This window comes from Archocentrus centrarchus, chromosome 4, assembly GCF_007364275.1.
Source record: "Archocentrus centrarchus isolate MPI-CPG fArcCen1 chromosome 4, fArcCen1, whole genome shotgun sequence".
Lineage (NCBI taxonomy): Eukaryota > Metazoa > Chordata > Actinopteri > Cichliformes > Cichlidae > Archocentrus > Archocentrus centrarchus.
This window is the reverse complement of record NC_044349.1, coordinates 9,735,336-9,752,583: the sequence shown is the minus strand read 5'-3', so window position 1 is coordinate 9,752,583 and position 17,248 is coordinate 9,735,336. Positions and strand designations below refer to the sequence as shown.

The 17,248-nt window shown below is 38.0% G+C and overlaps 1 protein-coding gene across 1 annotated transcript in view; it reads right to left on the bottom strand.

Annotated features, from left to right (window-relative positions):
* The window catches only part of ap1m3 (adaptor related protein complex 1 subunit mu 3), a 32,318-nt gene that overhangs the window by 13,134 nt on the left and 1,936 nt on the right, over positions 1–17,248 (bottom strand). The window contains exons 2-6 of the mRNA XM_030728237.1: positions 10,510–10,666; positions 9,798–9,865; positions 8,919–9,049; positions 2,119–2,266; positions 539–665 (exon numbers count right to left, since the gene is read on the bottom strand). Of these exons, the coding sequence (XP_030584097.1) occupies positions 539–665; positions 2,119–2,266; positions 8,919–9,049; positions 9,798–9,865; positions 10,510–10,666 (631 nt within the window). The remainder of the gene's footprint in view (positions 1–538; positions 666–2,118; positions 2,267–8,918; positions 9,050–9,797; positions 9,866–10,509; positions 10,667–17,248) is intronic.

Genomic DNA, 17,248 nt, shown 5'->3' with positions numbered 1-17,248 from the left:
TGAGGGTGAGTTGAAGGGGAGAGTGAAAGCCAAGAGCTCAACCAGCAAACATAAAAAAAAAAACCCCAAACCAAAATAGAAAATGTATCAACATGCAATAAAACACAGGCTTTCTGGAAAACATTTCACCAGCTTGCGATCAAATCAACAGTTCTAGAAAACAGATTTCCACCAAGTGCTCAGTGTGTAAAATGTGTATTATTTGCATTTACAAAATATGGTTAAAAGGGGATTAATATCTTCATTTGATGAAATTTGACCTCCAATTTGATGGCAATCATAAACACCAACATCCTATAATAATATTTAAAATTACTGTAAACACATGCAGATCCAGCTGCAGTTAAATTACCCTCACAGACTTCAAATGTTAAAAATCTTACATGTGCTGAATGTTGTTTTTAAATGTATTATAACAGGATAAATCCCTAGATATACAGAAATTATGATTCTGCTGTTGTCTACTGCCTATATGCGTGTTCGCCTCTGTAATAAATGCTTCTACAGACAGAAATGGCTGAGTTTGATTGTTACTTACTGCCCGTGAGCTCAAACAGCACTTTATCATTGAGGCCCAGTCTAAGTTCAGGCATCCCCGACAGGACCACTTTGAGCTTGATGCTGCCCACTATTTCACTGCGTAGGACACTCCCACTGGCACTCACCTATAGACAAAAAATAAATAAAAGCATTTAAACATTAGGTTTTTTTTTCTGCTTGTAATACAGCACTGCAATGTGTGAATATATAAGCTTTATAATCAAATCTGCCCCTCGCAGGCGTGAAACACCCAGTCTGATGATTAGTGTGCATTTTAAGAGTTACACTTTGCAGATAAGAAGTAATAAGAAGAACAAATATACATGCTTACAAAGCAGGGAGAAAACAAATAAACCTAACCATTCAGTGGATGCACACAGTCTGAGGGACAAAACAGAAAGTCTTTCAGCATGCAGTGTGAGAACTTTAAAACACTGGTGTGAAGACTGCAAAAAAAAAAAAAAAAAAAGGCCCCGGTCACAGAGAAGGAAGTGGTTACTGGTCTCTAGTAGTGTGAATACCTGCAGGAAATTAGTTTCAATTTGACTCAAAAATCTGCAGCAGCAGCAGCAATGCGAATTGTCCTTGAGGTGTTGCTTCAAGGACGAGGCGTGTGAGAGAAGAGTTGGTTCTTTTGTGCGTTTAAAGATGCAGCATACTCATGTATTCAAATGTATTCTTTAGCTGCAGGAAATCTTAGATGTTAATAAAAATATTAAATCTTCTAATTGGGTCGTGAAGCCTGATAATATCACATTTGCACACTGTGGTATTACTGTCCATTTAAGCTCAGGGGGAGGTAAATGTAATAACTGTAAAGAAAGAGAAAATTACGATGCAATTAAATATATTGGAGATTAGCATTTCTACACTTCTTGTTACGAAAAAAAAACTATAATAATGAGAAGTGATGATGTTCTGACTGCTGGAAAAACATGTAAACATGTCCCCCTGCTTTGTTTGAAAACTGAGTATCAGTTAAATATTTTGTGAAAATTTAACATGTTTTTCCAGCAGTCAGCACATCATGAACAGAGTAGAAATGTTGTACAGTCATCTCACTCACAAGAAACAGTGAGTTGACGTGTCCTGAGGTACTCTGTCTGCTTGATTTACTGAGTCACCTTAGAAATAAACTGAGTCATTCAATGAAAGCGCAATGAAAATATACTCGAAGAGAATTGATGATTATTGATATTGAGACAATTTACTCAGCGATTCAATTCAAGGAAAGACAATTTTAGCGCTGACACACACCCACTAAGCCTCGAGGAAACCATCTATTCTGAACTGTTTGAGAAAATCCAGCTATTTTAGACAATGGACAATTATAAAAAATGGATAATAGTGTATGAACAATGTAAGAGGTGACGGTGAAATGAATATGAGAATCATGTGGTTCTAAGTGTTTTCTATTACATATTTTATTTTACTTTCTGCAACTTTATTCATTGTTAAAGAAAAAACATAAATTAAAGCAAAAAAAAAAAAAAAAAGCCATATTATATATAATAATACTGCTGTGAGGAAAATGAATATTCTTACTGTGCAGCTTTTGGTGTCATAATATTGACTCACCAGGAGATTTACTGACTCTATAACATCCATAAAAACTTCATTCTTCCTGTACTTGATGCCCTCTGACCGCCAAGACACAGCATTGGTGACAGTAGCAGGAGGTCGCGGTGCCCCGACCTCTAATTTATGGCCCTGCTGCGTGATGTACCTGAAGGACACAAAGGCAGAGAGAAGGTGTAACGCAGCTCAAGCTGTGTTCAGAGTCAGTCTGTAATCCTGCTGAGTGAAACCCATGAAGAACATTCATCAAACTAGTTTGAAAAATAACGGTCACAGCCCCTCATAAAGGTGTCTGGGAAAGAGACGGCACTTTCTAATTTTGGAGAAGCACCATGATAAACGGCAGCAGCCTTAAATTATAATTTAATCTCCTCATCTCCTCTGAAGACTGACAGCTTCACAGAGGACTAAGAACAACAGTGAGATCTTTAACTTAAAGATAACTAAATGGAAAATGGGAACAAACAGTGTGTTTATCTTGCAAGACGAACCAAATCTCTCTTGAGGAATGTTTTTTATACTTTGCATTAATCACACCCCATGACTTCAAAGAAATGAGTTACTCGAGTGTGGCTGACTTAAAGGAGCTTTGTATTTATGTTGTAGGAAGATTATTCATGGACGTAATTAGAAAACAGATTTACATAAATCAATTGTGACTGTAGCCATGGAAAATAATGTGATACATGCATCTGTTTACATGAGACTAAACAATACCATATTGGTTGGGTAAATAAGAACCCAAGCGTCAAGTGTCTTAATGTGTACTGGGCCATGAGGAAAGACTGGGACAGCTGTTACATGCTCAGACTTTCAAAGGATTTGAACCTACGATGGGTAACGCATCATGAAGCAAGTTCATCATTTTTCTTGGTATAAAACAAATTTTCTCTGTATCTTGAAACTGTGTTAGGATCGACCGAGATTATTACATTCTTTGAAAGGTTAGAAACCTTTTATTAACACAATTTAGGAAAACTGACGTTCTGAAAGAGACAACTGGTCTAAGCTGAACAACTGAAGCAAATGTAAGTGGCCAGAAACATGAATCCAACATTCATGTTTCTGGCCACTTTGCTCATTTGCTCAGTTTTCAGCTCTAGCTTTAATGCCACCAACCTTTAGCTGCTACTGTATTCACCAGCTAATCACTCAATTTATCTATCAGCTGTTTGGCGCTGGAAGTTAAATTACAGTAATTTTTTTTTTTTTTTTTTTTTATTCAGCTTACTTAAGACTGGTGAAACTGAATCAAAGCTTCAGATCTGAAACCAAAACAATGCAATGAAATGAAAACAAGGTAAATCATACTTGAGTAGAAGTCTGGCACTTGGGTGATAGTATTCTGGACCTACCATTGCCTCATCTTTCTTCGCCAATCTGTAAAGGTTTGTTTTACCAGTCCTCTTCGACTCCAGGGATCTATAATGACTTGTCATGAGAATAGGAGGGAGCTGTACTATGATAAACATCATGTGACCAGGGCTGTTTTACCCAAACACCTGCCCCCCCAATCACTGTTTACTTCTCAGTGGCCTCATTTCCACTGCAGAGCTGTCTGGATATTTAGGCCTCCAAATCATTTTCCCCCAGAATATGAAGTGTACACAATTATTCCAGTTTAAGGGTTATGAATTATTTTCACATTTGTAAAATAGAAAAGTCTACTTATATATCCAATAAAATTATTATATTAATATATATTTATATTTCCACAACAATTGAAGAACTCAAGCAATTTTGGCAGAGGGGATCTAATTTACAAGTCATGGTACTTTATAAAAAATATCTGCTTACACTGAATTCTATCAGTTTCTTTGACACTGGCACAAAAATGATTGACAGGAATCCAAAGTGCACCCTCCGAAGCAGTCTCATCTCCTCCCTCTGTGTTCATTACTCTGACACCTTCTCCTCCCCTGTCTCCTCCTCCATTTTGCTGTCTCTCATTTTTTCTTTTCCCACCCAGGGCTTAACGTTTTCCCTCAGATCCAACCACATAGCTACCTGTTCCAGGTGAATTTGCAAACCTCAAATTTCTCTATTGCTTAAAGGGAGAAAAGCGAAAACTCCAAGGAACAATGCCATTTTTATAATTTAAATCCATCTTTTGCAGCTTCATCTGCACTTTCAGGAATATCTTGAATGTAACTTGTATTATTAGTGGCATCTAATAATACAGGTTACATTCAAGATGATCCAACCATTCGACAGTACTGGGCAGCACTATGGTGCAGTAATTAGCACGGTTTGAATCTCCTGATTGGCTCGGCTTCCTCCCACAGTCCAAAGACATTCGTGTTCAGTTAACCGGTGAGTCTAAATTAGCTGTAGGTAAGAGCTGTAGTGCTTGAAGTGCACACAGTTTCTATTTTCTACCTTTTATAAGCCTGCAATAAATATTTTTTCTTAGTCTCAATAAGGCATTATTCCTACTTAACTGCATTTTGTCATATTTTATTGTATATGTACACATAGTGATCGGGATATCACCACATTTAAAACCTACATGGTGACTTTATTACTCTAGCTGTTATAAAGCAAAACCACCATTCAGTTATACTTGTGTATTCAGCCATTTGGTGAATTTAAATCTGTTTTAACTCTTTTAGTTCTCTTATGTGCCACAATGTTCATTAGCTGGTCATTATTAAAACCAGTGATTAAGACAATTACATTAAATGTTTTTTTTTTTTGCATACTTAAAAACTCAAAGTCTTTTCATTGGAATTATTTCTAGCTACCTATGAAAGAATATTCTTTATACACTTAAATTTGCTTACTATTTTTTGTTCCACGAATTGTTAATTTGAAATATCTTCTTTTTTTAACCAGATGACACCCTGAAAGTAACTTCCTTGTAAAGCCCTCCAAAACTGAAAGGAGTTGCAGCAGTTGCAAGGCAGATCTCTGCTGTCAGTTTTCATATTCTTATTATAAAGCTATTCAATTCCAGCTGTTCTAAATGGGCTTAACTGTAAGAGCACGGCATAATGTAACGACCCATGAAGGGAGTCAAATCCTGCTAAACAAAAAGGGCCTTGCTTTCACGTAAAATGTACATTTTCTATCTAAACTACAAAAAGTGCCAACTAAACAAGATTTGGATTGATTGACGGATTGAGGCAGAACATTTTCTGTATTTTCTGCCCTAGTTCCTCCAACCTAGTGGGTCTTGAATGCTTGCTGACATGTAGGAAAGTCTGTAAGTGCTGAGAGATGAAAGGCGGCGACAAGCGGGTTTGGGGTTGATGCTGGATTGTTTTGTTGCTTTGCCGTTTGTTCTGTTTTGCCCTGATTCTCCTCAGAAATGCTAATGAAGGGATCTGGAAGCTGATTTGGCAGCTAACAGATGGATTAGCATAACAATAACAGTCAAAGGAAACACACACATATACACAGACACGCCTACGCGCATAAGAAGGTTTATACAAACATGCACACATGAACTCACATGAATTCACGTGCATACGCAACCCTGCAGTCACACTTACATCCACCCACATAGACACACATTTATACTCTTGCCAGGTTGGTTGTGTTAAAATCTAAGAGAAAAGCAGTGTTTTTGTGGTGGTTGGGGGCATGAAAAGGTCAGAGAACTGCAGTAGCCTGCAGACAGAGAGCCACAGTGTGTGTGTGTGTGTGTGAGTGTTTGTGAGTGAGTGTGAGAGAGATGTCAACTGTGTGGCTCCTTGGGGAAGAGAAGAGCAGGGATTTTCTGTCTGAGTGTCTTGAGTGTGTCCAGCTGATGGTGTCATTGTATATGAGTGCCAACAGGAGCCTGGTAATTATCAACGCTACTCAGACTCACACAAACACACACAGAGTGCATAACTACACAAACACACACACACACACACACACACACAGACACACACAAAACCAAAGCCAAACCTCTGTAAAAAAGCACACTAAACATCAATCCCATATTACTAGCAACAGCAGATCAAATCAGGCCTGAGACATAAAAAAAGAATAAATACACTATGCAAACGTGAACGTTTCTGATAAAGCTCCCTGTTAATAAAGAAGGTGACAAATTGTTACAGCAGAAGCAGCTAATTGCAATGAAAAAAAATGTGTGACAAATTGCATGTGCAATATATTGACAGCAAGATAAAAATAATACAATAAAATGTACACACTAAGCGATAAGCCTACGTGCCTGTGGTACTGCAGGCTTTAGAGTGAATGTTGAGCCTTCTCCTGGAAACAAATGTCTCTCTGTGGAGTCATGAGGAGGGTAAAAGCAAAACAACCCTGTGTACAGCTAAAACACAAAACACAAGTGGTCCAAAGAATAGCAGTTGTTTCACTTCATTTCACTCACTGAATAAAGATGTGCCATTCATTACAGTTTTGGTTGCCAGTTGTGCTCTGTTGAACAAAAAAAAAAAAAAAAGGCCTAGAGCACTTCAAACAGAATCATCATTTGCTCTTATTCTCTCTCTCCTGCTATCTTGCACCATGAAATATAAAGCTGTTATCTCACTGAAAAAAACTCATGTTTTGTTCCCTGATGGATGACACACGTACCACTTGAGCAAATGTGGCTACATTAAAACCAGACAGGAGCACAGCAATTATGGCCTTTGAGTGTGTGTAACTTTAACCTCATCAGCCTGATTGGTGTTAATTTTAAATGCCATGCAGTTTCGAGATTGTCAAATATAAAAGCTAAAAAAAAAAAAAAAAAAAAAAGGAGGAAAAAAAAAAAAAAGCACTTTCTACAAACCCTGTACTTTCAGCGCACAGAATGTAATTTTTGCCACAGGGTGTCTCTCTGGGAAAATATCAAAAGGCACAGTCTGATGGTGTTGCAAAGCAGCATGGGATAATGTGAGTTGCTGCCTTTACCGCAGCTGCTTAAGAAAACCTGACGTGACACAGGCAGTCGGGTTCATGAGCAAGCTAATGTATTAAAGTTTTATTGTTACCTTCATGCTATGTAATTTTTTTATTTTTATTTTTGCTTTTAATGAAATAGGCACAAGCAACATTAGCTAACTAATGTTATTGTTAACAATGCCACTGGCAAGAAACTAACATTCAAAGCAGATTTACCCTGAAAAAAAAATAAATTAAAAAAATTTGGTTTCTCTGGATTTTGAAGATTGTTAGAAACATTCAGAATAATGTAAGCACAAACATCAACTGGACACTGGCTGCTTTTTCCTTGTACCTGACCATTATCAGAGGAATTTTTTTTTTTGTTTGTTGAGCCACTTATTACCGACCTATGAATCATTCAAGCATTAAAAAGGTTCCTAACTCAAAGGATAAACCACTCTACAAGGACAACTTAAAGAACCAATTTTAAATGGTATCTTTAAGCACTTTGTTACTAGCAGCGTGTTGTAAAAACACATATTTTGTACCCATTTCTTTAGTTGAATCTACAAAAAAATGCCAAAGATAACACAGTTTGACAAACATAAAATAGTATTTTTGCACCAAAAAGGTGATTCACAAAGAGCTGCACAAATGGAGGACAAAAGAAGAAGTGGCAGGACTGAAAAACTATCTTCAGCAGATGAACAGTATCAGAAAGTCACATCCTTAAGAAATAGTAAAAAGTCCAGCAAAGGCCTAAGAGATGCAGCTTGACCTTCAACTGATCTATCTACTTTTCACTGAAGCATCATCAGAAATGGTCTCAGTGACTGTCAAGAAGCCATTCTTAAGGAAGGAAATGGGGAGAAAAGGCTGAGGTATGCCAAATTAAATGGACTTGTTCTTATATAGTGCTTTTCTACTCTACATAAGCACTCAATGCAGCATGTTTCATTCACCCATTCACACACACACATTCATACAAGCACTTTCTGCATCTAAGTGTTTTCTAGCTAACATTCACACACACAATCACACTACAATGAACGCATGCAGACTGGAGCAGGCAGGGATCAAATGACCACCTGCTCTACCTCCTGAGTCACAGCCACCCCATCATTACACATTTACACAAGAACTGCACTCAAAATCAGTGCCAGCAGGTTTGATGGAGTGATGAATCCAAATTTGAAAGTACTGGTTCAAATGGTCCTCAAAATGTACAAAGGAGGTTAAGACAGATGTACAACACTAAGTCCCTAAAGCCAACTGTAAAACACAGTGAAGACATTTCATGGTTTGGGGCTGCATTCCAGGGTGTTGTAGTCAAAATTAAACCAATTTCTGTCAGAATTGATGGAATTATGAATGTAGAGAAGTACAGTCAGATTTTGATCGACCATGCAATACGATCAGGAAAGGGTCCGCTTTGCAACACTTTCACTTTTCACCATGATAATAATCCCAAACACATTGCCATTGCAGTAAAAGCATACTAGGATAAAAACATTCCCTGTATGCCTATATGTTGTCAATACATAAAATGGCAGTAAGACACATAATTTTAAATAACTCGATAAAGCATTATCATCACTTTGACCTTCAGATCAATTTACTGACTGTGAAGGAGAGGTCAGAGGTCAAATGTTACTTGACATTTTAAATCTCTGTACGGCACTTCCTATATGTTGACAATACACACCACACTTGTAAGAATCATAGTTTCAAAGTTATAAGGCTTTTTGTCAATTTTGGACCAATAAATGGTTAAGTTGGCCTTAAAGACCTTGGTGGATAAAAGCCAAATTTGAATGGATTGTTAACATGACCCCACTCTTGCTAATACTGTACGTCATTGGTCTGGCTGTTTTTAGACAACTAAAGCAGAAACATTACATACAATATTGGTCATTCATATGTAAAATACTTCCTGCAGAGTCATTAACATGAGTGATTTGTCTTACTCTTGTAGGATCTTGCTCTCAGTTGTCTGAGGAAACCCAAAATCCATCACCTCATCCATCAGCTCGTACACAGTCACAAAGTTGTCACGAATACTCTCCTCCTCGAGCTCTTTAAAGTACTCTTTAAATACCTACAGACAGAAACAATTTTTACATTGTGTCTTGGTAGGGAGAGCAGAAACATGTATGTTAATATGCATCTACTGACCCATGGTGAGATGGGTTTTTATTTTTAGATATCAGTGCTGAACAGACACATACAGGTATAAACAACAGATACACTTCATAATGTCGTTTATTAAGACCACTGAGTATTAATTTCTGATTATTGGCAGGTCATTATTAAAGTCATATAATCTCACCACCTCAGACATAACTGTGGTCAACCGTTTAATCTCCAGGTAACAGAATACAACACAGCTTGTAATTTATGCAAGCAAGCTGGTTACAGTTATTCATATAGCAAGGCAAGCTGTTTGTTTATCCGTCTGTCTTCCAGCAGAATTATGCAAAACAGCTACTAAGCCACATTTCCTGCTGGAAAGGTAGAGGTGGAGATCAAAGGAGGAGCCTATTACAATTTGGTGCAACTCCAGGTCACATTCTTATAAATGAAAAGAATCTGACATGGATGTATTCTCTGAGTGCCATTCTGGTTTATACCGTAGATGTTGCAAAGTACTTTGCAGCAAATATAAAAAAAAAACCCAGAAAGCATAAGACTGCTGGTGCAGAAACACCAACTTTTCCTCCATTTCATCAATAGAATCAAACTGGGTGTGTTGCTAACACAGAAACAGACAACTTGGGGATGCAAATGCAACTTTTCCTACCTTAGGATAGAAGCTAAAAGGTATGAACTGTAAACATCAAACTCACCTGTACTATTTTATAAAGGAATGAGTATACAAGAGCAGCATTGGCATTCTTCTTGGTCATCGCCACCACTGAAAAAAAAGACTGTTAAGAAACAACTTTATATCTACGAGAGACAAATTTTTCTGAATCTGTTAGAAAAAAAGAGGGTATGAAGTAGGCATGTTTTATACTTTGGATACTGGGAGTAATTATGAGATGAATGCAGCATAATTGAAAGTTACCAGAATGCGTGAGACTTTCAAGCAACAGAAAACATGTCCACAGGGAAGTAGACAGCTCAGCTGTGTAATGCAGTGCACTGGGAATACTGCTAACAACTGGAATAGATTGCTGAATTAATAATGTGTAAGTAACCCTGAGTGTGGAATCTTGCAGCACAAAAAAAGAGGGAATGTGTTTTAAGCAGACGGTGAATAACACATCACAGTGAATCGGTGTTCAATTTTTTAACTGAAGAAGCTCAGAAGCAACCTGAAACACAGGACTTCTTATAGATCTGTCCTGGAAAGATTAAGGTATGTGTATTACATGCTGTAAATGATTGATGGGAGGGCTGTCACGTTAAAGTACAAAAGTAGGAATGTCAGCCAGTCTGGAAAACTATACTGTGGTAAAGTGGTGAATTCGCATAGATATTTATAGTGTCTGCAGTGAAGGCTTTTCAGCTGGCGCCACAGTGCACATCATGCAGCAGTAAACTCTCTTTGGATACGGTAAAGGTTGTTGTGTTTGATCCACATGAAGTGTGTGGAGCCATGGCTGATCAGTGGCGACATCTCAGCGTCTTCTTCTCTCTTCATCAGAATGGGCATGAAATGGTCTATCTGATTCATGTCCATGTTTCCCATGTAGTTCCGGCAAATCAGAACCTGGATGAGAAACAATGAAACACAAGAGACAGAGGAAGAGGATAATATTATAGAGGACTTAGTCATTAAATATTTATAGCTTTTGGCTAAGATACCAAACCTGCACTCAATCTTAAAGAAGCTACAGGAGCCAATGGCTGACCAAAGAAAAACCCCAACCTCCTGGATGGAGGTTATATATTTTCATCCTCCATGGAAATGTGCAAACTGTGTTTCCAGCTTGAATCTCTCCTTTGTAGTTTTAATGGACTGATGGATATCCGATCATGAATGATGAATGACCAACTTCTCAACATGAAAGAAGAATAAGAGCAGACCTTAGAAAGGCTCGGAGGTTTCTCCGGTTTGAAATTATAGCAAAGGCATGCAATGTCCCTGAGCCCTAGTGGTCCAAAGTACCTCCTGTAAACCCAACATTGCATGTTAATCCTGGCTACAGACATCTGTTGTATGTCCTTCTCCTTTCTGCCAACTGGCAAATAAAGTCAAAATACTCAAGCACAAATTACTAAAGTCTAATTTATTCTTTGCTCTTATAAACATCCATTTGTTATGTATGTGTCACATACTTTAGTTCATGACTAAAGGTGTCCAAAAAAAATTGATACTAAAATACTAATACCTTCTTTGCAATTAGATACTCATTTGCAACACTATCGATACCTCCAGCAGACAGACAACTTCACACAGCACTGCTGTAGATAGGCAGGTACACAGCCCTTTCTATCACTAACAGGTTAAGTAGTTGATATTCACAACACTCAGTTCCTGTTTCAACAACACTGAAGTACAAGCAATTATCATAAATGTTAACCTAGCCGGCACACACGTTAACCTTTAGCTGTTTATATGTTAGCAATCACCTGATTGCAGCACTAGCCGTATGCTAAGTCACCACTGAGGTTGCGGCTAGCAGCTATGGCTACTTAGTAAAATGATAACATTAACGTCTGAGCTAGGCAAATGTTATCAGTCCTGCCTGCATGTAATGCTAACAGACTGTGTAAATAGGATAAAACAATTATTTGTGTCTAAAAGAAACACAATGCTTTTAAAGTCCCAGACTGAAAATGAGAAAAATCTACCAGCAACTAGACAGAAACAGTGGAAGCCCACCTTACCAACTCTATGTGATCGGTAATGTGCCACATCATCAGACAACCAATAAATATTGCTGTCTTTTTTTTGCCCCATCTACAAGAGCTTGAACCGGTTTGTAATAAAAGGTGGGTGTGAGCTTAGACACACAGCCATTAAACTGGTTATGTGACTACAATACATGTCTTTGTACAGTACCAGTCAAATGTTTAGACATGCTTATGTCTGACTGGGACTATATGCCTAAAAGCAACACAAAGTCTTATGACTGCACATAATCTATTCTTTTCAAACTACTGTCACCAGAGACCCTGATATATTGACTTTACTTCAGTTGATTTTATAAGTGAATTGTTGAGTCTATAAAAGACACAGTGTCTTTAAATCAGAGACTGAACTAGTGAACTACATTCTGAAAAGAAAAAAATAAATAAATAAAAACTCCACTGCGCTGTGGACACAGTGAAAATAAAACACAGCAGGAAAAAGAACAATACATAACTGAACCACGAAAAAGATGACCCAGAAACTCTTCTAACACTGCCAGCAGCATTTGGTTTAAGTCAAGGATGTAAAATGATGACTGAAGTGTTCATGTTCATATCACAGAACGCCACAGTCTTCAATACAGTTTTAAACTATGTTTGAGAACGTTTTTCAGATGTGATCTGTATCAGGGACTTAGAAGGAGGGGAATTACATCAGGTTCTACCTTGAGACTTGAGACTATTGCAAATGTTGTAACATCTCCAAACAGCATACAGTGGTATTCAGAGATAATGACAAGATTTACTTCATTCAGCCCAGAGAAAGCACCACACCTCCTAATTTTAATGGAAACACACAGACACACACAACAAGATGAGTCAGCAGTCTTTCTAGTCTCCGGACACACACAGTGAAGTGAAGAAAGAGATCAAAGCTTCTACGCTTCAGGGATCTAGATGGTGCGCGCACACGCACGCACACACACACACACACACACACACACACACACACACACACACACACACTCACAGCTTTCCGCCTTCTTTAATGGAGGAGCCTGTGTTGCACAAGGGTCACAAAGGGGCAGATGCAACAAAGACAGGAGGAAATAAGAAATAAAAAAAAGGACATTCCAGCAAAGTAAAGTAATCTGGGGCAGAAGAAAGATATGAACAGGCCACTGATCAGGTTCTGTGAGAGGAGAACGCACACAGGCAACAGTTCAGAGGTGACCAGACAGAGAGTGAGATATAGACACGTCTGTATCAAAGCCCGTGGAGAAGTGTCCTTTGAATTGCCAGTTTTAAAATCAAACCTTGATAGAAAAACACACCAGCAAACTAGCCTCAACAGCAGGTTTACTGTGTGGAGGTTATAATCATTTTTTGGTTATTGCATCAAAAAAAGAAAAATGCTTTACAAACAGAATATAGACCACAGCTGATTTAAGCATTTCAAATATGAAGATTCACTGATTTTCTTGGTTTTAGATGACTGCGTATAACAGTTTGGCTTGTTGGTTGGGGAAAAAGATTTGAATTAAATTCATTTAAAAGATCCATCCATCTATCCACACACCCACCCAATTGCTTCCACTTATCCAATTCATGGTTGCGGGGAGAGAGGCAGGTGACACCTTGGACAGGTCACCAGTCTATCGCAGGCCTAACACAGAGATACAGACAACCATTCACACTAACATTAGCCAATTTAGAATCACCAATGAACTTAACTCCACTAACTGCACATCTTTGGACTTTGGATTGTGGAAGGAAGCTGGAGTACCCGAAGAGAACCCACGCAGACACAGGGAGAACATGCAAACGCCACACAGAAAGGCCCTGGCCAGATGGGGGATTTGAACCTGTGAGGCAGCAGTGCTAACCACCGCACCCACCCCTAAAAGATAATCAACAAATTCACTGATAACATCAATTATAACATGCATCAGCCCACTTGAAAAATATGCCCATAATAAAAAAATAAAAAAAACACCCCAAATATAACCTAAGACTTACCTCCTACTGCACTTACAAGCCAATGGCATAAAGAACATTAAAAAAAAGGTTAATATAATAACACCAACATATAAACTGCAAAGAATGGGCCAATGACACTGCTAGAAGAAAACAACCAGCACGGCACGTACAGAAGTTAATTTCTCTTTGAGACAATAATTCAATAAATCACCAAGATTATCACTCTTTTCATTTACTATGTGATGAGTTTCTTATTGACTGCTTTATTCATCCATTTCCTTCTTTTAGTGTATTGATGTGTAATTTTTCTTTAACTAAAAGTGCATCTGAGAGACATTCAAATCATCCGATTATAGAGCTGATTCTGAAAATAACTGACATCACCATAGTCTGCGGTAACAATTATGGCTTAGTGCCAATCACAAACATGACTTAGGAAAACTTTTATTTAGTCTTTAGGATACGGATGTGTCAACACATCACTGTCATGTCACTCTGGTTCGAATGTGTGTCAGTTAAACTCAAATTCCAAAGGAAAAAAAAAAGCGACAGTGCAGGGTATTCAGCAGAGATAGGAAACCTCGTGCAATCAGTTAGCATATTTCATGCCCCAAAGCAAAGCACAGCTACTTAATAATCCAGGTCTCTTTACAACCTAGTGGGGAATGTATCCCCTCCAAGTTAATCCACAGTAGTATCTGCTCAAAACATATTCTGGTAGGTTTTGCTGAAATATCAATAAGTATTACAAATATTTTTACATCTCGTTGTTTTAAATGACATTCAATTGTGTGAGGGAGCTCAAAGTCATTATGTAGAAATTAGTTAAATTAGTTCAAAAACCCAAAATGGTTCATCAGTAGGAACAAAAAGAGAGAGCACAAAAGGGAACAAAAACAATGGGAGCACGATATTAAAATTGAAGCATAAAATGAAAGCCTAAATTATAGGCAATTAGTCCTATTATAAATTAAATTACATGTGGTTATCCATTGTTACAAGATGTGGTGATCTATTCTTTGTTTAATCTACAAGAGTAAAAGCAATTCTTAGTGTTATAATTGACTTTTACAAACACAACAAGGTATTTATTATCTGTTAAAACCACAACCAGTCATAGAAATCAAAAAAAAAAAAAAAAAAATCACTGTGGGGATTTGGTGACAGTTTGTTTCTGGGTCACACAAGGTAATCAATGACTGTTTACAATGTTTGAAATCAATAGAAAGCACTCACTGCTAACCTCTAAAGGAATATGGCAGCCCTCACTGGGCTGTATGACTGGAACGGAAACAGGAACAAAAAGTAAAACAAAAAACAAAATCTAAAGTCAGTTTGTATCACCCATCAACACTCTCGCAAATCAAACTAAATCCACTAAGTTCAATCTGACTATGAGATAAATTCTTGTACTAAAATAACTTTACAACAATAATCCAAGATAGAAAGTTGAATTTTTTTTAAAGTGTCAGAGCTGTTAGGAGTTAACAGTAAGAGACTTGCAGCTGAAATAATAAAACATTGAAAAATACAAAAAGACGGCACTGAGTTGGTCCATTAAACATTGTTAATACAAGACCTCGAGAAAGAGGCTCATTGCAGCTGCAGCATTCTCCGTCCAACAAGACTAAGAATCTACAGACATAATGGCAGCTCTATGAAGCCTGAATGTGCTGACGCTTAGTGGGTATAATGTTTACTATATTAATCTCAGTTTAGTGTGCTAGCACGCTAATACGATAACAACATGAAAGAGATGATTATGTTGATGAGAATGTCATTTGTTTTGCATCTAAACTGGTGGATAAATTACAAAATTGACCTGTTTATGTTGCTAAATGGAACAACAAATTTACTGCATTTCATCTAATGGGAAGGACACATATGTGCTCTAAATTGTAAGTCATTACACTAACTGTTACACATTTTGCTAAGAACCACAAACTGCCTCTTGTGAGAGAAAAATGGGGTATCACCAAAGCCATGTGCATTCATCCTTTGGGGTCCATGAATGCATCTATAAATTTTGAAGGCAATCCCTCCAGTAGTCTTTTCTGAATATTTCAGCCTGGACCAAAGTGCCAAACAATAAAGTCCAAAATTTTCATCCAGAGAGCCATGCCACTACTCTCAAAGTTCAGAAAAGTTGAAGCAGTTATTTCACCTGTTGTCATTTTAAGTGGCTGAATTGACTTTCGATGGTTTCTTGTCACCATACCACTGCTGATCGATTCCAGTATGGATGTCCCTTAACGAACTCAGCTGTTATTGAAGGAATCTTGCTCACTGTGTGTGTTCCTTGAGGAAAATTTAACAGCTCAGTTAAGAGAAAAGGTTACAGGGCCGTATGGTGGTGAAGTGGTTAGCACTGCTGCCTCACAGCAAGTAGGTCCTGGGCTTGAATCCACTGGCTGGCTATGTCCTCCCTATGGAGACTCTGGCTTCCATCCACAGTCCAAAGACATGTATGGGTTAGTTTAATTGGCAATTCTAAATTGGCCATAGGTATGAATGTGAGTGTGAATGGTTGTCTATCTCTCTGTGCTAGCCCTATGATAGACTAGTGTCAACTGGGATGGGCTTCAGCTCTCATTCGCTGAGAGTCATTGATGCATGAATGGATGGATGGATGGATAGACAGTTATCGGAGAAACCAGTAACCACCCATCCATCTATGAAAATTATTCAAAAATGTTTCCTGGAGGACCCTTAATAGAAGAATCCATACCATAGCGTTGCTAAAATCAAAAAGCTAATCAAAATTAGTCATTCCTCTAACAACATTTGCACATTACCATTTTAATATTGATGAATGTACACTGTCCTACATAACTAAACATCAAATACAAAACTAATAGCTGTAGCTTCTTGAGCAACACCACTATATATCTAAAGATGTTAGCCTCCAGCTGTTGTAATGTGCCATTCCTCATAACAATCCAAAAAGTCAGCTTGGGCATGCTTGCTCATTAAAAATTCTATTGGGAATCACAGGGAACAAATGATGCCACGCTGATTTCAATAGCCTGACATTTAAGTCTACGCAGCAAGTCCCAGCAGCCAGCCATGTGCAGCCTAGTGCCCATGACCAGGCACTAAAGGGGTGGGGCGGGGTGACACACTTGAAAACACATCAAAGCTACTGACTTTTGCAGTAGCTGTGGTGGTTTTTAAATATATCTGTGGCTATGTAAAATTAAGCAGGCTGCCTATCTGTGCATAACTGCTCTGGGTTAATGTCTACAAATTACTTTTAATATTATTTTTATCTAAAGTGTCATTGTGAATATCGTCACCCTTTTCTGCATCTTCAGCTCAGTTTAAGAGATTTGGTTCACAATTTTCTGCTACAACAGAGAACCTCATCTGGTCAGGACAGAGAGAGGGTGAAGACTGGAGGCAAAGAGATACTACTGACTTGCTCCAGGGCAGAAATAGATGGATAGATCGCAAGAGAGGGAAAGAGAAAACCTTTAATCTGTACAATCAGGCATCCAGCCTATGAGGGACTGATCCT